Source organism: Ambystoma mexicanum, chromosome 6p (genome assembly GCF_040938575.1).
Source record: "Ambystoma mexicanum isolate Mex_15411 chromosome 6p, UKY_AmexF1_1, whole genome shotgun sequence".
NCBI classification, from domain to species: Eukaryota; Metazoa; Chordata; class Amphibia; order Caudata; family Ambystomatidae; genus Ambystoma; species Ambystoma mexicanum.
This window is the reverse complement of record NC_090935.1, coordinates 880,212,591-880,234,681: the sequence shown is the minus strand read 5'-3', so window position 1 is coordinate 880,234,681 and position 22,091 is coordinate 880,212,591. Positions and strand designations below refer to the sequence as shown.

Sequence of the window (22,091 nt, the reverse complement as noted above, 5' to 3'; positions counted from 1 at the left end):
AATGGAAGTAATAGCCACCAGAAAAGCAGTCTCATATTTGAGAGCTTTAAGACTAGCTTTGTGAATTGGCTCAAGAGGAGGGCCCATAAATTTAGTAAGGACAACGTTCAAGTCCCATCTGGGAGTTGGATTAGAAATAGGTGGGTGAATTCTTTTCACCCCTTCTATGAAAGCCTTGATTACCAGGACTTTCCACCAGGAAATCTTGCTTTGAGAGGTGGTGTAAGCAGAGAGGGACACAAGGTGGACCCTCAAAGAGTTAAAAACTAGGCAGGAATCTCAGAGGTGAGTTAAATAAAGGACTATGTGTGGGTGCGTAGTACCCAGGGATCCTGTACTCAGGTGGCCACAGAAAGGCCATCGCTTTAGGATCCCGATCCTGGGGGTGGACAAGCGTGGGAGGATCACCTGGGTAGGGGGTCCTCGAGGAGTGGAGGTGAAGCACCTGATGGTGAGACACGGTATCCCTTTTTTCCTTAAACCATATAACCCATATCCCTGCTTATTTTATGGGAAACTACAACTCCCATAATTCCTCTTTCAGGGCTGATGCAAACCAGGCTATTAAGTTGGAAGGCCAAGGGGCGGAGCAGCTGCTGCGGAGAACGAGAGAGTGCCAGGCGAGAATTCCATCCTTTTGGGAAGCCGTAAGCGTTGCATGACCAAAAACGAGTGAGCGGATAAGAAAACCTTCAAAACGGCCCACTACGCTCCCGGGTGAACGACAGAGTTGGGGAGGAGCACAGGAGGTGTTGTTAACATCCTTGACTGCTATGGGAAAGGTATTGAAGATAAAAGCCCAATTAACACGACCGGTGAGTTACCATTAAACAAAAGCCCGGTTTCTGTTAAGAGCAAAAGAAGCAGTTGACGGTTACGCATGTGCCGATAAAACACGTAATGAAGAGAACAATGATTGAATGCTGAGAAAGGTATACAACGTAACAGAGTGGTCCTGCGAAGCGAAATCGCACATTCGAAAGTCTGAGCTCCGCAAAGCGTGCAACGAAGGCAAGAAAGTGAGAGTGAAAAGCAATCTATAAGAAATTTGAAAACCGCCAAGAGGGCAAAAGTAAAGCTGCAAGTGCCAAGGAGGCAGACAATGCCTAAAGAGTGGAGTAGACTGTCAAAAGCTTGGAGCCCAACTGTTGAATTTTACCAGCAAGCCAGAGTGTGCAAGAGTGATAGAACTGTGCCCTCCAGCTATCCCTTTTAAGGAACTGGCGAGACCCGTGCTTATGAACGTGGGGAAGGGAGTTGCTACCTAAGCCATTCTGACATTTCTTTTAAGACACTATTTTTCTTTTTTGTATTCCCTTTATACTTTTGTCATTTGAGAAGGAGGGCATGATTAGGTTTTCTAAGTATAGGCCTTTTTAGTTTGACTAGACTGAATGGGACCCACTTGTTTTTTTAATGGTCGAGACTACTCCCATTTTAGAGTTGGGGCCAGTTAGGAATTTCACCAACCCCAGTAAACTACAAAATAAAGTTCTTGCATCTATTATGTCTGTGTCTACTGTTGGTACCATGCCTTAATTACAACACCAAATGACAAAATATTTCCATTTACTGGAATAACAGTGCCTAGTATTTGCTTTCTGTGCCTCTCTCAGAGAGTCCATACACCTTTGAGGCAGTTGGAGATTCTCAAACTATGACTTCAGGAGCCATGCTGCTAAGTAGAGAGGGCAAGGGTGCAGTGTTGTCCCCGGATCTTGGGACAGCATGTTGTAGGGGAAAGACAGCTTCACCGGAGGGCAAAGTGACACTCATAAGATGTGAAAACCATGGCCGACGAGCCCACATTGGTGTCATCAGGATTACTGTAACTTGTTCCTGGTGCATCTTGTGAATTATCTTGAGAAGAGGAGGGTGGGGGTGGGGAGGGGGTGTGCGTTAACAAATATCTGACCATTTCTTTTGGGTCTACCAGGAGGAATAGTCTGGGCATTGTGCATTCTCCAGTGTTGCAAAGATGTTGATGTCTGGGTGCCCCCATTCTGCAAAGACATTATGCAAAATGTGCTCAAATGGCACTCGTGCTCGACAGGTAGCTGAACGTCTCTACTGAGCATGTCTGCAAGAAGATTGTGTTCCCAAGGAACGTGTTGTGACAGGAGGAACATGCGTTTGAGTGCCCACTTCCAAATGCTTTGTGACAGTTTGGGCAGTCATGGAGAGCGAGTACCTCCCTGCTTGTTTATGTAAATCATGGCCCTGGCGCTGTCTGATAGGACTAGAATGGTCTTCCCCTGCATGTTGCTGAAAAGCTTTCAGGGCTTTGAACACTTCTAGTAGCTCTAACAGGTTGATGTGTTTGTTTGCTACTAATTGTGACCATGTGCCGTGCGTTGACTGGTGGAGAAGGTGAGCTCCCCGCCCTGACTGGGATCAGTATGTGGTGAGAGTGTCCTCTACTGCAGCATGGTGAATGATTTCCCCTTCAGAAGGTTGTCCTTCGTCCACCACTGTAGTGATAGGAGGGCTTTCGAGACAACCACTAGATCGCCCCACTGACTGCATGCTTGACACCATTGGATCGAAAGCCACTCTTGGATAGGATACATGCGCAGATGGGCATGTGGAACCAGGAAAACGCACAATACCATCATTCCTAATAGCCGCATGGCTCTCAGTACTGTTATCGGTCAATCGGCTACATACTGAGTGATCTGGAACATGTTTTGGACCATCGCATTGGTCGAGGAAGACAAGTCCATCTTCTGTTCGAATTAGTTCCCTCAGATATTATTTTACTTGGCTGGGGACAAGACCAGATTTCTTTTCATTGATAGAGAACCCCAGTCGAAAGAGTAGGTCTGCAGTCTTCTGGGTGTTCTCTAGACACGACTGATGTGCGTTTCCTGTTATGAACCAGTTCTTTAGATAACGGTACACTGGAACAGGCTGTATGCGTAAGTGAGCTGCTACCACTGCCAGAACCTTGGTAAAAACCCTTGGGTCTGAGGCAATGCCGAAGTGGAGTACTATGAATTGATTGTGAGTGTTCTCCATCTTGACCCTCCGGTACTTTCAATGCACTGGCAACATTGAAATATGAATGTATGCATCTTTCATATCCACGGTGGCCATGTAATCCCTGTGCTTCAGCAGTGTAATTACCTCCTGCAGAGCAGTCATCCTGAACCTTTAGGGGTTGACATACTTGTGTGCATGGTGCAGGTCTAATACAGTGCGGATGGTTAGATCCTTTTTGGGTACAGGGAAGTATATTAAAAAGATAAGCTTGTTTACCTGATCTGGACCAAGCTAAATTGCTCCATTTAGCAGCAGAGTCCCCACTTCTGCCTGAAGGATGAGGATATGTTCTGGAGACAGGCTTCTGTTCTCCGGCGGGTGATCGGGATGTTTGAACAAACTCTATGCCATAACCCTCCCCAACTGTCTTGAGCACCCACTTGTCTGAAGTGATTCCCCTCCCATGCGTGGGTGAAGCATGTTATTCGACTTCCTACTGGAGACGCACCGGAGAGTCATTTGATGGCAGTTGCGCCTATGGCACCAGCGTTCCTACCCCTCCCTTTGCCACGCCAAAATCCCTGCTGTTGAGGTGCCTGATTAGCATTGGATGATCCTTGGCCAGAATATCAGGAAGACTCCCCTGTACCATAAGAACCCTGCACAGCACTAGAGAATGATTGCCCCCGAAAGGAGCGTCGGTATTAAAAACCCTGCGCTGCACATACAGCCTGCTGGAAATCTGGTTGAGAGTTTCAGTGTCTCATGTTCTTTGCAGTCTCAAGAGCACCGTCCATCGCCTTTCCAAAAAGCGCAGACTCGTCTTTGGGCTTAATAAGAGAGGCATGCGTTTTGGTTTAAACTTTATCGAAGCATGGTGTTTCAAAAGAGTCCCTTCTGCAAAAATTCTGGCAGCCGTCTCAGCGGCATCAAACTTTTTTTTAAATATTCTGCATGACCGGACGACCCTCCTGCACAATCACGAGCAGCTGTGATTTAGATGGTTAGGGAACACATGGAAGTTTGCTTGGCACCAGGCCCCACTGGACATCACTGAAGCTTGTAAGTACTTGTGTATGGGCGCGCTATAAATAAAATAGCATATCATATTGGCAATGCGGGTACTATAAGCCACAGAAGTAGTAGTTCTTTTGCCGACAGTGAAGTGTAGACGAAGACAGGGGAACGCCTTAACGTTTTTTGGTTGTGGTGACCACCAGGAAGTCTGGAATGGAGTGTCCCTGAATATCAGAGGGGATCAGAGGGTAAAGGGGTTTCACCTGCTGGTCCCCGGGGACTTGCCATCCAGGTGGCCACGACACGGCCATCGCTAAAGGATCCAGTTCCTGGGGGTGGACAAGTGTGGGAGGATCTACCAGATTTGGGGGAGAGGGGAGTGGGACACTGAAGGGAGAGACGCGTTATGCCCTTCCTAATAACACCCTTTCAACATCCTACCAGGTAGCATACCTAGAAGCCCAAACCCTTCCCCCCCTTTTCCGACAGAACAACTAACTTGTGTACAGTTCATGGTGAGCGACAGCGGACTAACACCAGGGACGTATACCCGACATGTCCCAACACAAGGGTCAGGCAGAGATAGGCAATTACTGATAACTACACACAACAGACTTCCATCACACTTCCCCACACGGATAAAAAGAGGAGCATGAAAGCACACTCTGAGCAAGGCCAAACGCACGAGGAAGCGGGTATTCCAGAATGGCAGTTTAAACCAAGGAGAAGGGCGTCGAGATCAGAGAGGATGACAAGGAGGGAGTTATCCTAGCCCTTTTCAAGAAAGGATCACAACTTTCAAGAAGCCTCGAAGAAAAGAAACATAAGACCAGGAATTACATCTGGTGAACAGTGTAGCATGTGTCAAGGTAAACAGGGCCCTTCTGCATCGATAGCCAAGGCAGTGATAAGCGACTGCCACCGTGGTACTGTCCTGGACTCCGACAGCAAAGCGATGTCAACGAGTTTAGCACAGGTGGTGAGTCGGGAGAAATTGATCGCAGACCGGACTGTGTTATGCTCAAGGTTGCAAGCACCAACATAGTATGAACAAAACTTGTGTTCGATTGAACTTTATGAAGGTGCCACATACAGAGTGGTCCGGCGCCACCTGAGTGGACACTCTGTCTCCGTTCGGTACCCCCAGAGCATGTAAAAGATTATTGAACAGTGAAATCAAAGTAGTCCTGCAGCGGGTTAAGTTGAATCCCCTGCACATTCGAAAGTCTATGATTGCCTGTGAACTGAAATTGGTCTGAGCCTGGAAGAAGGGGACCAATCAAAAAGAGGATCTGAGCCCGGAAGAGGGGGATCTGGGTTGAACAGTAAAACTCACCTGTGAAGCTATTGTTGTGGCAAAGCTAAACCTGACTGAGGGATTCCCACGAACTGAAATTGGTCCGAGCCCGGCTGTGGGGGACTAATTGTGGAAGAAGAATCTGAGCCCGGCTGAGGGGGATCCAGGGCGAAGATTAAAGTGCTCGACTTGAATATTTGGAAAGGAACTTTTCTTTGTTGTTTCTGGCACATCAGGCCCTCTGAAGCAAGAGACTTTAAACAAAAGACTTCAGTACAGAAGGCCCTGATGTTGGTAAAAGGAAATGTGACCAAGTGCCAAAGAAGCCCAAGAGTGTGCTGTGCTCGAGTGACCTCCTCTTGTCCCGTGCTAAAAACATGGGGAAGGGAAGCCAACGGCCTAAACATCCCGACTTATTTTGTGAACACTTCTTTGAACAGTAATCACTTGTGTCCGTTTTACTTTGATACCATGCCTTCCTTACCTACATTCCATGCCTACACACCAAGATGCCGGATTACCTCGTAACTATGACCACCTGTGACTCTGGATCCCTTATGGACACTATCTAACCAGTGCACACGATCAACCTGCATAACCACACAACACACTAATCTCCAACACAAAACACTACCACACATCAGAGCCATGGAATCTCACCCATACGGTTACAATGCATGAGGCCTCTCACAAACTACCACATGCAAAACAACTATCTCAGATGGCAGTTCCTCCTAGTTCTGAATCTATGCGCTCATCAAAGCCCCCCACCTCCTCCATTCTTTTTACACAGCCACGCGAGGGCCTGGAAACTGCCCATGGATGGAAGTGGGGCGCAGTAAAAATCAACATTACATAACTTATCAATTCCCTAACCAAAAAGGAGGGAGATGATCCAAAACCATGCTTAACTAGATAACATTTAGTCCATCATTCATGTATGAATATAATCTTAACGTTTCACTGCATTTAAATTGATTTGAAGATCGCTCACTGAAATAAAACGAATTGCTTCTTGGTGCAGTTGACATTGTGGCACTGATATTTATTGCCGAAATCAGAAAAACGGGCATAAGGAAAGACTATTGCCAAACTTACCGTTGCATAGACATTAAGCGGTATGTTTTTGTGAAACTTTTCCGGTCTAAGCTTGTGTGCCCCCATAGAAGTTTTCTGGTAGCTCCAGGTTGTACAGGTAAGATAGCCTTGATGGCATGCAATGATTCCATCCCAGTCACCTTGCCGTGCTACCTCTGTAATGCAAAGAAAACCATTGTTGGCACCACAGAATAGCACGTACTAAAAGCCTTAACAGTAGACAGAAGAACAAGTTACTCTTACCTGGTAACGTTCTTTCGATGGGATGGTCCGACGACGTATTCCATATCTATGACAGTAATCACCACAACTGTGCTGCTTCGGAAAATCTTTCTGCGTCCTGAGTCGACGTCGACACGCCGCCTTCGAGGACCTCCTCCAACGGCACTGGATGTTATAAGGAGGACGCACGACGCCCGTAGCCTCAGTTGTAGTTTTTTCCCAAAACGTGTGGCACCAGTCTTATGCCAGTCTGACCACACAAAGCCTTGTGGAAATGTAAGCTGCAATCGCATAAGAAATTCTGTAGCAGGGTAGGCAGGGAGGGAGCGATATGGAATACGTCGTTGGACCATCCCATCGAAAGAACGTTACCAGGTAAGAGAGTAACTTGTTCTTCGAGGGGATTGAGTCCTCCAATGTATTCCATATCTATGACAGACTCCCAAAGCAGTACCAATGCAAGGAGGCGGGAAAAGAATTTAGAATACAGAAATTTAGAATGCCCAATCAAATTGCAGAGCAAAGGACCGCCTTGCCAAAGGCCAGATCCTGCCCACGGATGGAATCTAGGGAGAAGTGACATACAAAAGTATGGACCGAAGCCCAGGTGGCTGCATCACAGATGTTACGAATAGGAACACCCCTCTGTAGGGCAGTAGAGGCAGCCATACCCCTGGTAGAATGGGCCCGCAAGCCGACCGGTGGGTCCTTACCCGCCAAGCGGTAACATTCACAAATTGCCAGAATAATCCAGCGAGACAAAGTCTGCTTAGTCACAGCTTGTCCCAAACGTTTACCAGCGTAACCAATAAAGAGTTGATCGTCCACTCTGACCCGGAACATGCGTGAAATATAAAAGCTTAAAGCTCTCCTAGGATCGAGCCTATGGAGCCTCTCCTCTTCCTTACAAGGATGCGGAGGAGGATAAAATGCTGGAAGAATAACCTTCTGGCCTCAATGAAATTCCGATACCACCTTCGGAAGAAAGGAAGGATGAACTCTAAGGACAACCCTGTCCTTATGAAACACAGTGAAGGGTGGCTTAAATGAAAGTGCCTGTAACTCACTCACTCTGCGAGCGGATGTGACCGCAACTAAAAATACAGTTTTAAGGGTTAACAGTCTCAAAGGACAAGAATGCAAAGGCTCAAATGGAGCACCCATTAGAAACTTGAGAACAAGGTTCAGATCCAAACCGGGCACCTGGAAAGGTGACAGAGGGAACACATTAGTGAGCCCTTTCAAAAACTGAGAAATTAAAGGGATTTTAAAATAAGAACACTCCTCAGACGAGCACTTAAATATAGACAGCGCCGCCAGGTAACCTTTGATATTACCCACTTGCAGGCCCCTGTGGGCCAAAGAAAGCAAAAAAGACAGAACCATAGAAATGTCACATGAAAAAGGATCCACATTCCTAACCCTGCACCAGTCACAGAACTTTCTCCAACGGCAAAGGTACAGGTACTTAGTTGCCGGCCTTCTGGCCGAAAGCAACACCTCCATCACGTCTTCAGGGGGTCCCAATCCTTATACCTCAACCTTTCAGAAACCAAGCGTGAAGGTTGAGGGATCTGACCTCTGGATGGAGAACGTGACCCCCTCACCCCCCTCCCGTGAGAGCAATCTTCTCGGTAGGGAAGACGACGTGGAGGGCAGATGGACAGAGAAGGTCCGGGTACCGCGTCCTCCGGGCCCATGCCGGAGCAATGAGGATCATCCGGGAACCGAACCTCTGCAGCACTTGCGAAATGACAGGGACTGGAGGAAAGGCGTACAGCAGCGGGAAGAACCACTCCACCACGAACGCGTCTCCTAAGGCTCCTCTTGAAGGAAATTCCCGCGAGCAGAACCTCTCGCACTTCCGGTTGACACTGGAGGCGAAGAGATCCACTTGAGGGGTCCCCCAAAGGGCAAAGATCTCCAGGAGAATCTCCTGAGCCAACTCCCACTCGTGAGAGATTGCGGCGCTCTGCCTGCTCAGAGCATCCACCAATTCGTTTTCATCTCCAGCCAGATGAACTGCCGAGATCGAAACTTCTTGCTGGATTGCCCAGAACCAGAGCTGCATCGCCTCCCTGTACAGAGGAAGTGACCCTGCCCCCTCCTTTTTGTTGAGGTAGTGCATGGCCACTGTGTTGTCCGTCAGGATCAGGACATTCTTTCCTCACACAGTCGGTAGAAAAGCCTTCAGGGCAAGCCTGACGGCCCTCAGCTCCAACAGATTGATATGGAGTCTGGACTCCGACAGAGACCAACGACCGCTGTCTGTCAACTCGTTGGCATGAGCTCCCCATCCTGTGAGCGATGCGTCCGTCACGATCGTCACCTCCGGCCAGGGTAGCCAAAATGGAGCCCCCGTCATCAGATTGCCTTCGACGGCCCACCACATAAGGTCCTGGGCGACCGAGGATGGCACCTGAACAGGGTCCGACATCCTGCCGGAGGACTGAGACCACTGGAGCTTGAGTGCCCATTACAAAGAGCTCATCCGCAACCTGGCCTCTGGCACCAGAAGAATGCAGGATGCCATGAGACCGAGCAATCTCAAGAACTCGAACGCTGGGAGACTCTGGGCATGCTGAAACTTGTGCACCATCTGCTGAATGTGATGAGCCCTCACCTGCGGAGGAAAACACTGCCCCAGGAATGTGTCGAGCACTGCTCCGATGTGCTGGAGCCTCTGAGTTGGCGTCAAGTGGGACTTCAAGTTGAGGGAGAAGCCCAGCTGGTGGAGGGAGTGGCAGGTGACGGACAGATGATCCAGGACTTACCCGGGAGAGCGCGCCCTGATCAACCAATCGTCCAGGTAGGGGTAGACGTGAATCCCCCCTTTCCTGAGATGCGCTGCCACCACTACCATGAGCTTGGTGAAGACCCTCGGGGCGGAGGTCAATCCGAACGGCCGTACCCGAAACTGAAAGTGCGAGTCACCAACCGCGAACCGCAGGTACTTCTTGTGCATTGGATGGATTGGCACATGAAAATAAGCGTCCTTGAGGTTCAGAGACACCAACCAGTCCTGAAGTTGAAGGGCGTGGAGGACTTGAGAAAGAGTAACCATCTTGAACTTGTCCTTCCTGAGGAGTTTGTTCAAACCGCGCAAGTCCATGATGGGTCTCAATCCCCCGTCTTTCTTGGAAATCAAAAAATAAGGGGAATACCATCCCTTGTTCCTCTCCGCTACAGGCACCAGTTCTATGGCGCCTTTCTCCAGCAGGGATTGAATTTCCTGCGCAAGGAGCGGATCCGGACTCTTCAAAGAGAGATTCCCTGGTGGATTGTCTTCAGGCCTCTGCCGGAAAGGAAGACAGTAGCCGTGGGCTATGATCTCCAGAACCCACACATCTGAAGTAATGGCACGCCACTCTACAAGATGCTGCGCCAGCCTTCCGCCAACCACTGCCTCATGACTGAGCTGAAGCGGCTGCAGCGTTGCCCGAGGGCAAAGAGGCAACTGCCCGAGCGGCCTTGGCACCTCGAGTACCCTACTTTCCACCTCTTGCACTCCTACGGTGGCCCCTTTGACTAGCAGCTCCTCTCGCTTTACCAAAAGATGCATAATAACGAAAGGAACCTCCCCTCCATTGCTGTTCCCTAGGACAAAAAGGCAGAGGTTGGTGAACTGCAGCGCCCAACACTTTGCTGCAGCTTTGGAGGTCTGCAACCTCTCAAGGTTCTCGTCAGCCTTGCTGCCAAAAAGATGTTCACCGTCAAAGGGCATGTTGAGGAGCCGGGCCTGCAAATCAGGGGCAAACCCCGACTTCCGCAACCACGCAAATCTGCGTATTACGGTGCTCGCCGCCATGGAACGGCTGACGCAATCTGCCATGTCCAAACCCGACTGAACGGCCTCACACATGGCGTCCTTGCCATCCTGGACCATAGCAAGAAAACCATCCCGTTCGTCCCCTTCGGGAATATGTTCAGCCGCTAAGGAAAAACAGTTCTACAGAGTGTGCGTGAAACGTGACAAGGCACATACGGAGTTGGCCGCCTGAAGAGCCATACCCCCTCAAGAAAACCCTTTCCTCGCCCAACCATCAAAACGCTTGTCGTCCCTATCAGGAGGGATGGTAGGATACGACGCCTGCTTTGATGGGGCCATAGCCGTCAGCACCCCGAAACTCTCCGGAGTAGAGTGCTTGGTCAAGTAGCAGGGTTTGCTACTGGCTGGGCGGTATTTTCGTGGCAAAGGCTTGCTCACTGCCGGGAGCCTAACCGGAGCAGTCCAAGCCGCCGCCGCCCTCCTCTGTAGAGCCATATGGAACGGCAGTACCGGGTCAGTTGGTGGACCTTGGTCGAGGATATCCGTGAGGTCATCCTTTAGAAAATCCCATGGGGGAGCAGACCACCCCAAGTACTCGGTGACCCCAGACATAAGGCGGCGGTACGAGGAGTCGGCATGGGTGCCAGGCTCAGGCCTACAAAACTCCACCTCCGGAGAGGTGTCCAGACCACTGGCGTTGTGCAGGGACTGATGCAGGTCCTCAATTTGGCTATGGCCCGAGAGAATCTCATCTGGCACCGTATCAGGAACCATGCCATCATCAGAGCCCTCATCCACCTCCGAAATGTACTCAAGATGGCGGAAAGTGGGCACAGAATGTGGAACAAAGCCATGCTTGACCTTGGCCAGAGCCTTTCTAGGGGGGTTCCACTGTGCCCGGGGGTACCCTTGTCGAAACCGCCTCAAAAGGCGTCTAGTGAATCGGCGTTCGATGGTGTCGACACAGGCCTCGAGGGCAGAGCCCCGAGCGTGTCCCTTGACATCCTGGGCACCAATGGCATTGACGACTTCCTCGGAGGCGGAGCCTTGAGAGAGTCCCTCGACGACCGACCTCGGCGCCACAGGAGTCAACGTCTTCCTCGAAGACATCAGGTCTTGAGCGCGTCGAGGGGCGGGACCTGGAACGGGCATGACTGGAACGATTCCCCTTGTCCGAGCGGGACCGCTCCCGCGAATCGTGCCGACCACCCGAGCCCAAAGGCGTACGAGCAGAGTCTCTAGTCCGATCAAGACCGACCGCACTCGGAGGCGCGGACGGACCAGTGCCCTGCGATTCGAGAATCGCAAGCATTTTCTTACCGAAGGAAGCCCATTCCTCCGGCGTCGCATGCTTGGTGGGATAAGCGACCCGCCGACGGGCAGAGTCCTCGGATGAGGACGGGGAAGGTGACTGATGACGGCGCTTCCGGGAGTGCCTAGGAGCGTCGGGACCCACTCCGGGACTGAGACCCACTGGACTTCCGATGACGATGAGGAGAGTTGCCCCTCGAATCGTCCGTCGAAAGCCCCGTGGACCTTGACTTCCGAGGCTTGGACACCTTACCGACCGACAGTTTCTTCTTGCGCTCCCGCAAGGCTTTGGACGTAAATGACTGGCAGTCGACACAATCATCCATGTCATGGGCCTCCCCGAGGCACCAGAGGCAGGCGTTGTGCGAGTCCGTCACCAACATCTTGGACCCGCAGTCCCCGCACTTCTTGAAGCCTGGACGTGGGGTGGAAGAAGAGGTAGACATCTCGAAGGGTTTGTACTACACAAACGAACAGGTTCGAAGAAGGAGCAAGTTACTTACCTGTAATTGTTGTTCTCCAGCATGGGTCTGGCATAGATTCACATGCTCTTGAATATTCCCCATGAGGCCGGGCATCCTCGGTAAAGAAAAAAATCAGTATCAGTTTCATTTCTGATCTGTCTTTCTTAGTAGTAACCAATCACTGATCTCTGGGTCATACTGCCCCCAGCCAATGACTGCCCTCTCCCTAAGCCCCGCCTCTGGCAGCCATCCTCAGATTTGGTAGCACGCAAAGTGGCTGTATGACCAAGTGCCGCAGAGGGGTAGGTGGGAGGGTTCGCATGTGAATCCATGCCAGACTCATGCTGGAGAACAACAGTTACAGGTAAGTAACTTGTTCCTTCTCCAGCATGGATTCACATGCTCATGAATAAAAGAATACATAGCAGTATACACATGCACAACCACGGGAGGTGGCAAAGGCTCAACATTAAGCATTACATCCAAAACTCAACATTAAGCAATTCTTACCTCCTCACCAGGCTCTCTTTAGGCGAACAGGTTGCGCAGCACTGCTTGGCCGACCCTGGAGTCCCGATCGACGCAGTAGAATCTTGTGAAGGTGTGCGTAGACCTCCACGTAGCAGCCCTGCAGATGTCCAGCAGGGACACACCAGACAGGAACGCCGTAGTAGCAGCGATCGCTCTGGTCGAATGAGCTCTCGGACGGCCAGGCAGCGGTCGGTTTGCCAACCTGTGACAGTGCATGATGCAGCCGGAGAGCCATCTGGAAATGGAAGTCTTCAAGAGAGCTTTCTCTTGATTCACAGACCCAAAGTTCACAAACAGTTGTGACGTCTTCCGAAAACTCTTTGTGCGGTCCACGTAGAACTTCAGCGCTCTAGCTACATCCAGCGAGTGCAAAGTTCTCTCGGCCGGCGTCGAAGGCGACGGGAAGAAAACTGGTAACACCAAGTGCTCGTTGAGGTGGAAGTCCGACGGCACCTTGGGCATGAAGGAGGGGTGCGTCCTCAGCACCACCCTCGTGTCATGAAAAGTCAAGTACGGAGGCTTGCAAGATGGGGCCTGGATCTCTCCCACTCGTCGTGCGGAGGTGATGGCCACGAGGAATGCGGTCTTCCATGACAGGAACTTCAAAGGCGCCGAATGCATAGGCTCGAATGGGGCCCCCATGAGCCTGGTCAGCACCACATTAAGCTCCCACGCTGGGGCAGGAGCCTTCACCGGCGGGAACGAACGGAATAGTCCCTTCATAAATTCCTTCACCAGGCGATGAGACTACAAGGACGCCCGTCCCGTAGTCCTGGTATATCGGGAGATGGCAGCCAGATGTATTTTGATGGAGGCGTGAGCCAGTCCAGCTGGGATATCGTACCCTCCAAACTCTAGTGCTGCAGGAGCCAGGCCTGCAAGTTCAGCGACTGTGGGTCGTGATGGAGAATGGCGCCCCCTTCTCTGGAGAGAAGATCTGCGTCCGCCGGCAGCTTGACTGGTGGGGACATTGACAAGTCCAGAAGGTCCGGGGACCAGATCTGCCTCGGCCACGCCGGTGCGACGAGGATCATTCTGCACCTGGACTTCTTGAGCTGGTTGATGAAGCGGAGCAGCAACGGAGGGAACGCGTATAGAAACAGGCCGTCCCAGGGGAACGAGAAAGCATCGCCCATGCTCCTCGGCTGCGGGAACCTGCTGGCGAACCTCTGGCACTTGGAGTTTGTCGCCGTCGCGAAACGGTCGATCCGGGGTTTGCCCCATCACCGAAACAGCCGATCCACCTGGTCCGGACGTAGTTCCCACTCCTGGCACGAGCGCAGCTCCCTGCTGAGTGAGTCGGCGATGGTGTTTTTTATTCCTGCCAAGTGGAAGGGAACCAGAAACATCCCCTGGGCGACGGCCCAGTGCCACAGATCCTGGGCCTCCTTGGATAGGGCTGGGGATCTGGTGCCCCCCTGCTTCCGTATGTAGAACATCGTGGTGGTGTTGTCAGTGAAGATCCTCACCACTTTGTCCTTGAGGGACGGAAGGAACGACTTGAGCGCCCAGAACACTGCTCGGAGCTCCAGAATGTTGATGTGGAGAGACCTCTCCTCCGGGAGCCAAAGGCCTCTTGCGTGGAGATCTTCGGTGTGCCCCCCCACACCCTCCAGAGAGGCGTCCGTCGTCACCGTCTCCTGAAATGCCGGGGTTTGAAAGTCTGTGCCTGTAGTGAGGTGAGCACGGGTACCCCACCATAGGATCGCCCGAAGAAACTCCTCGTCGAGAGGGATCCTGTCATCGAAGCAGCCCGTCGCCTGAAACCAGCGGGCGTCGAGGAACTCCAGTAGCGGACGCATCCGAAGTCTGCAAAGGGGTACAAGATAGATGCATGAGGACATCATCCCGAGGAGGGACTTGATGGACCTCACCCTGGCCACGTCCATGACTAGCAGGCGCTGCACCTTGCCCAGGATGGTCTTGGTCCTCTCCTCTGACGGGGAGGCCAATTGCCCCACTGTATCGAGCTTTGCTCCCAGAAACAGTGCTACTTGCGACAGAACCAGGTGGTATTTGGGGTAGTTGATGGCGAACCCCAGTTCCGTGAGCAGCCGGACGGTCCTCGCTGTGTGTTCGACGGCGAGTTCCCTTGTTCTTGCCCGGATTAGACAGTCATCCAGGTAGGGGTAGACGTCGATCCCCTGCAGGCGCAGCCGCGCCGCCACTGGTGCCAGGCACTTGGGGAATACCCTGGGTGCCGACTTTAATCCGAACGGCAGGGCTCTGAATTGGTAGTGGCGTCCCAGAACCACAAACCTGAGAAACTTCCTGTGCCCTTTTAGAATGGGGATGTGAAAGTAAGCATCCTCCAGGTCCAACGACGATAGGAAGTCGCCCTCCTCCAGCTGTCCCAGCACGTGCTGGAGGGTGACCATCCTGAATTTCTGTGCCTTGATGTATTTGTTTAACCGAAGCAGGTCCAGGATGGGGCGCCAACCGCCTGTCTTCTTTCTGACGAGGAAGTACCTTGAGTACACTCCAGAGCCCCCGAGCCTCCTGGGGACGAGCTAGATGGCACCTTTCTTGAGCATCGCCCTTACCTCCAACAGCAGCTGAGGGACGGGATTCTTCTTCCTGGCCACGGGAGGAATGCAAGGGCACTTCTTTTGGAATTCCAGCGAGTGCCCATTGGCCAGGGTGTCCAGCACCCAACGGTTGGTGGAGATGGACTCCTACAGGCTGACTAACTTCATCAGCCGGCCTCCCACCGGGGTGCTTCGGTGGGGGCCCGACGACACGGCCGGGTCAGTCTTGCTTGGAGGCGGCCTTGCCACCTTGGCCTCCTTGGCGACAACGGCGGGATCCCCCTTGCTTGCCGCGACCTCTGTAGGCCTCCTGGGAAGTGGAGCGGGCTGCCTGGCGATATGTGGAGGAGCCACCGCTGGATCCTTTGGAGGCACCCTGTCTGCCTCCGGAGCTCCGAAAGGGCCGTCGTTGGTGAAGTACCCCTAGGGCCCGGGCCGTCTCCGAGTCGGTCTTGATGGCCTGTAGAGACTCGTCCACCGCCTTACCAAAAAGGTTGTTGCCGTCGAACGGCATATCCAACACTCTGGTCTGGACGTCCTGGCGAAAGTCTGTCGCCTTGAGCCATCCTCGTCGTCGGAGGCAAACTCTGTTGCCCAGTCGGCGAAATCCGGTATCAGCAATGTCCATTGCCACCGTTATGGCGTGATCCGATGCCACCTCGCCTACCTGTAGAATTTGTAGGGCCTCTGCCCTCTTGTCGTCAGGTAGGGAGTCTAGCAGGGGAGCTATCTTGAACCAGAGCTCCCTGTCGTAGCGGGCCACGATCGCTAAGGCATTGGCCGCCTTAATCGTCGTCGCCGCCGACGAGATGACTCGTCGTCCCATGGAGTCCAACTTCTTGCCCTCGCTGTCTGGCGGGGAAGTGGAAGCTGCCGCACCCGCTGCTTTCTTCTTAGCCGCTGCCGAGACGACAGAGTCCGGCGTGGGCTGGGCCCTGAGGCACCAGGGGGCGGCATTGGGGACTCGGTACTTGTTCTCGTACCTGTCCCTCTTGGTGGGTGTCGTGGAAGGGTTCTTGAGGACAGCAAGCCCCTCGTCCCAGATGTCGTCAAGCAAAGGCACCGCGAGGACCGTCTTCCTCTTGGCCTCTCGTCATTGGTAAAGAAACCCTTCCTTTTTTTTTTTCTTCAGGGCAGATCTGGAAGAGCTCGGATGCCCTGGTTTTCATGGCGTGGAAGGAGCCAATTTCGTCGGGATGGCCGCTCCACTGGGCCCTCTTCGTGCCATCGTCGCTATCTTCAATCACGTCAGCGGGGACCGTCCCCTGGGATCGAACCTTCTCGAACATCTCGTTGAGGCCTATGAACCTCTCGTTGAGGCCCTTCTCGGTTTCCACCAGCTCCTCCTCAGAGGTTGATTCCGAGTATGTAATGGCTACCGCCCCCCCCCCTCTTTTTCCGCCGGGGACTTCACGGGGGTCTTAACGATGGGCTGGAAAGAGGATTCCCTCCGCGGTGGCAGGGATACTCTGGACCCAGAGACCGTTTCCACTGGCGTAGTCTCTGCCGGCTTTGCCAGGGTCGCAGCGAACACTTCGATAGAGGCCTTTGCCGGCTGGATCAAAGCCCTCACCACCTTAGGTGCGTCCTGGGCCTTCGCCTTGAGGGGAGCGTCAGCGCCTCGCTCCTCCTTCGAGATCGACCGGGGCCGCTCCAGCAGCTTACCCGGGTTCTCGGACTCCCTCTTCCCCAAACCAGAGCGCTGGCTCGTGGTTGAACATGCCGGTGAAGTCGCGCCCTGCCTGGCAGCCGAAGAGCCCGACCTTTCGGCGCTCCCGGTGCCCGCGGACTAGCGGTGCTTGGCCTTCTGTCGGGCCCCCGTCACCGGGGCGCCCTCACAGGACTTAGAAGCCCACTCAGACTTTTTCTTCGCCTTCTCACCTGCTGTGCCCTTCTCCAGCCAGGCGGCGAGGCGGGAACGACGCTCTTGTTTGGTCCGTTCCAAAAGGTTCTTGCAGAACGCACAGTCCTTCTCCACGTGTGTCTTGTCCTCATGAAGGCAGTAGAGACATCGCAAATGCTCGTCCTCCTTGAAAACGTTTTGTAATCCGCATCCAGGGCAGCACCTGAACAGCTTGGATCCGGGCGTCGAGCTTCCCTTGTCCTGGGCCATGTCCGTTGAGGTAGGCCGCAGATGTTCCGGAATCCTCCAAGAAGCGTAAACTCGACGAAAACTTTACCCTTGAGGGGCGTAGAAGAATTCCGAAACGGGTCCCCGTTATTGGAAGTAGAAACGGTGGAGCTCGAGGCTCGATTAAACTGAAAAAATGAGAAAATCTCTGAAAAAGCGCAAAAACGCAGCAAAAAACTTGAGAGCTAAAGCACGAGGACTCACAACACGTGAGCGTGCGGTAAAAATCTGAGGATGGCTGCCAGAGGCGGGGCTTAGGGAGAGGGCAGTCATTGGCTGGGGGCAGTATGACCCAGAGATCAGTGATTGGTTACTACTAAGAAAGACAGATCAGAAACAAAACTGATACTGATTTTTTCTTTACCGAGGACGAGGATTCCCAGCCTGACTATGGGGAATATTCATGAGCATGTGAATGCATGCCAGACCCCATGCTGGAGAACCGAAAGAACACAAACTCCAAAAAGTCGAGGCGCGCAGAGATCTCCGAAGTGAACACATTCATGGAAAAAACGGAACTGAGGATACGGGCGTCGTGAGTCCTACTTATAACATCGTGACGGCGGAGGTCCTCGAGGGCGGCATGTCGATGTCATCGACACAGACGCCGAAAGATTTTCCGAAGCAGCACAGCTGTGGCGATTACTGTCATAGATATGGAATACGTCGGAGGACCCAATCCCCTCAAAATAAACATAGCATTTGAATTATTGCTTAACATACCTCTACTCTAAAGCAATAAAATGTATTGTGTGGGTTCCCATAAAAATGCATACATTTTAAAAAAAAGATATAAAAAACGTACAAAAGTGAAGGCTAAGGCCCATCTTCAGGACGTGTGAACTGACATTGCTAATACCAGAAAACACACAAGGTCTCAAGATGCACACCACACGAAAGAGTCATGTAATGACTGATATACGTATTTCATAATTTACTAACATTTCAAATTAGTATGACAGTTTGAAAATCAAATTGACAACCAACACATGTTTAGAGCTTTGCTCTTCTTCAGGGCTGGTCTTCAATGACTAACAAGTATGATAACTAAATCTAAATGAATTCTGTGTTATGTACTCCAAATTCCGACCAGAATTGCCCTGCGATCAAAGGTCTCCTCTGACCATTTGTTCAGATTTATGATAGACTGCTGAGTCCCCGTGGTACTGGATTTGTCTCAAAGTCAGCGTGTGTGCAGAGTCGGCGGTCTGATAGCTGACTGTTACGAAAGGCTCTGCGTACCTAGGTCTAAGCAGTATGATGGCTGCTCCAACATTGCTTCTTATATTGCGTGAAAAGTCCTCATCCACATAAGAATGCATTGGATGTAAAGCCTAATCTTCTCAAGTAGCTCCCTTAAGTGGCAAAAGGCGGTAGAATCTGGGTGGTCAAGACTACTTTCCTCTTAGGACCCAAGGTCTAGAGTTCTACATATTTCTTGGTAAACAGACTTTAAACACTTTTTCCACATAAAACTCGGCTCTAAAACAACTAACTTTCAAACCATTTTGCACTACCTTTTCAACCTATTTTTCCTCAAGGTCGAACCACAGGAATGTGACGGTTTACATTATTTCATCTACCGGTTGACTAAGGTTACTTATCTGTAGAAAATGTGGACATTAAGAAGAATAAGGTTGGACTTTCAAAGCACTGTTAAGTATAGTCAGTGCCTTACAATTTACAAGGCTTGTGGTTTCACATGTAACCTTTCTTTGTCCTCACTTTAGGATATGCACAGTCTAGATGCTTGATAACTATGTAAAGGCCTACAGTGGTGAGTAACCCATTTGGGATTATGAAACTATGTACATATGTATGTGTAGAGAACTTTATTTACTTAAGTAGTGTGTTTAACTTGATGCAACCTATCATACTATATAATAAAAGGCCAGATGTACGTTTGTCCGAAGTCATCCTGCCCGCTTTGCCTGTTATCACAGTTAGAGGGAGCTATACCCTTACGCATCATCCAGGTGAGCAAAGTGTGTATTTCAACAATTATAACATACGATTAGCTGCAGAAAAGGGCCAAGACAGGGATACCAGTTTAACAGCATACTTGAAGTTGCACCCACTAGGAGCATACATACTTTATTTTTTACAAACTTATAAACAGAAAATCATTTGATAAAGCACTATTTCTCTAACAAAATAAATCACTTTTTCTTTCAATGTACTTCTACATTATGTAGTCATTCATTGTAATATTTCTTGGTATGTATTATACCAATATTCTTCATGTGCGTTTTAAACTTTGACTACAATTTACTTCATTTTATGATCTCATGTCTACTTCGAATCATGCTGTATGTGAATTGTAGGACTCCGACATGCCTCAACATTATATATTTGAGTCCAAAACCTGTAAGTGGAATCTAAGACAATGAGGAGCAGATGCAACAATTGGCCGTATGTACTATGTTGAACTTTCAACGGATTCTGTGGGATTTTGTTTGAGGTTACTACTCCTCCACGTAAAAGGAGCAAGAACCTTCACAAAATTCTTTATTTTATATTAACATACATTATGTTAAAATACACCACATAATATATTTACACTCTAAAAATGTCTTCTTTTAAGCACATTAGCCCTTGTACATGGGCTTTTCCACTAGTAGTTTAATAAAGAACCAGGCTTTGCTGTTAGTTGTACATCACACCAAACCTACCTCCTGAATCTAAACATTGCGGATCATCCATAGTAGCATTGGGAATTGGGGTAGACTTTAATACAAACTGTGTGCACCACTACCTTGGATTCTCAGAAACCCTCACCATAGTAAGTCCTGAAAAACTATCTCAACACCCAGTTAGGTTTCACGCTTTTATGATAGTCTGGACATTATTCAGTGGACTATTCTAAGGACAAGGAAACATTGGAGGAAACATTTGTTCCTCAGTTGAGCTCCTCTCAAACACATGGATGAAAAATTAATTTAAATGTAATGAGGGTTTAAAAGAATGTAGACATGTGATTGCAAGTGAATCCAAATGAAAATTAGAGAAGTATACTGATCTAAGAGAACTAATCCTTGTATCCAACCCACTAGCCTGGTATAGGTGGAGACTCCATTTTGAATATTGTATGTTTGTTATCAGAATGGAGAATCGAAACTTGGCTCACTGAAGCAGTATTTCACTCGCACGTTATCTCTCTGCAGTCTCATCATGCATTTCTGTCACCTTGCCATGAGGATGTTCATGTATCAAGTTACATTTCTTCAAACCACTAGTGATAGGAGGCCGTGTGCTTTAATTGAATAATTAATGTACATCTGCACTGGTATCTCTTGAAGGCAGCAGGAATGAGCTTGGAAGACCAAGGCTTGCCAGTGTCCTCAGAGGACTTTTCTATTTATTGGATGAAGTACATTCCCGACTATTGAAGTTATAATATCTTCCTTTAGTTCTACTAGAGCCTATGTCCTGAAAAGCCTATATAAATTGGTGAACAGGGTAACATCTTCTGCATGACTTGGAGACTGTACTGTCCATTTCTGGGTTCCTCCATAGCGCTATTAACCCCTTAAGTGCTATGGGCAAGAATACGGGTTAATTTACATAGGAATGCATAATAGCTCAGCATTTAAGGGTTAAATAATTACTGAATGCATTTAACCCAAGATTCAAGTCCAGAGTTTGATTTCTTCTACAGACCTGAATGAGGCATTCTGACATTGCAAACAGCAATTCCCTTTTTCCTTTAAACATTTTCAAACCCCTCTGGCCCTATATTAGTTCATGCCACCTAATGTGCGTGTATTAATAAATGTGTTCAATTGTACTTGTTTCTTGTGTGCAGTTGGTAACATTTCGTTATATCTGTGCTAAGGCACTGGTAACACATTATCATTATATCGTTAGTGGTACAAACTGTATAGTTTGTAAGGGTCTGTGTATTTTTTTGTATGCAAACTTTTTATTGAAACTTTTCTTGAATACACTAAAGGAAACCGCATAATTCCATAACAATGGTGACTAACAGAAATTGTGATTTTCTCACATCATATCTTTATCTAAAATATATCCTCTCAGAATACTACCCCTGGCAAGAAAGAGGGTTCAAAGAAAATGGACATTGGAAGAACCGGGGCATCACACAAAACCTGAAGGATTTTAGTTGTAATAAATACACCCCTTAATGTTGTGCGTAGATTAGCATGGTGCAAACAAGGGGCCACATAACTATATACACTAATATCCCAGCAATTATGTCAGATTCAAGAGACCCAGATTTCTCAGCCTTGTTGGACAGATGAAGTCCTTATTGTTCAACATTACACTTTCCAAAAAGGGTCCCCAGGTAGCAGAAAACATCTTTCAAATTACCCTACAAGGGCAAATTATATTTTCTTAAGTTATAACTGAACACATCTTAAATTAGCATTCTTTTAAGCATACTGCTGAACCCCACCATAGATATTAATAGGCAACCCGCCCAAAAAAATAACACTGATTTCAAAAGACTTGGAGCCTCAATACATTGAGACATGTGTGAGGTCAGGGACATGCTTAGATTTACAGGATCCTGCTATCAGTTTTCTGTCAAGGGGATTTTCAATATCGAGGCACTACCTTCTAGCCAATGGAAATGCAATGTAAATGCACCTGAAACAGGTTTTCCCAGCAAAGTGACTGTTCTGTCCTTTCTGAAACGAAGGCGTGTTGTCTCTGCAATCTCCCCAAAAAAAAAAAAAAAACACTCCCCAATATTTCTCCAGTTTAGGAAATTGAAAGC

At 49.8% G+C, this 22,091-nt stretch overlaps 1 protein-coding gene across 1 annotated transcript in view; it reads right to left on the bottom strand.

The window, feature by feature from the left end:
* The window catches only part of WDR36 (WD repeat domain 36), an 804,166-nt gene that overhangs the window by 335,683 nt on the left and 446,392 nt on the right, over window positions 1-22,091 (bottom strand). Inside the window, exon 12 of the mRNA XM_069625487.1 lies at window positions 6,395-6,549. Coding sequence (XP_069481588.1) covers window positions 6,395-6,549 — 155 coding nt within the window. The remainder of the gene's footprint in view (window positions 1-6,394; window positions 6,550-22,091) is intronic.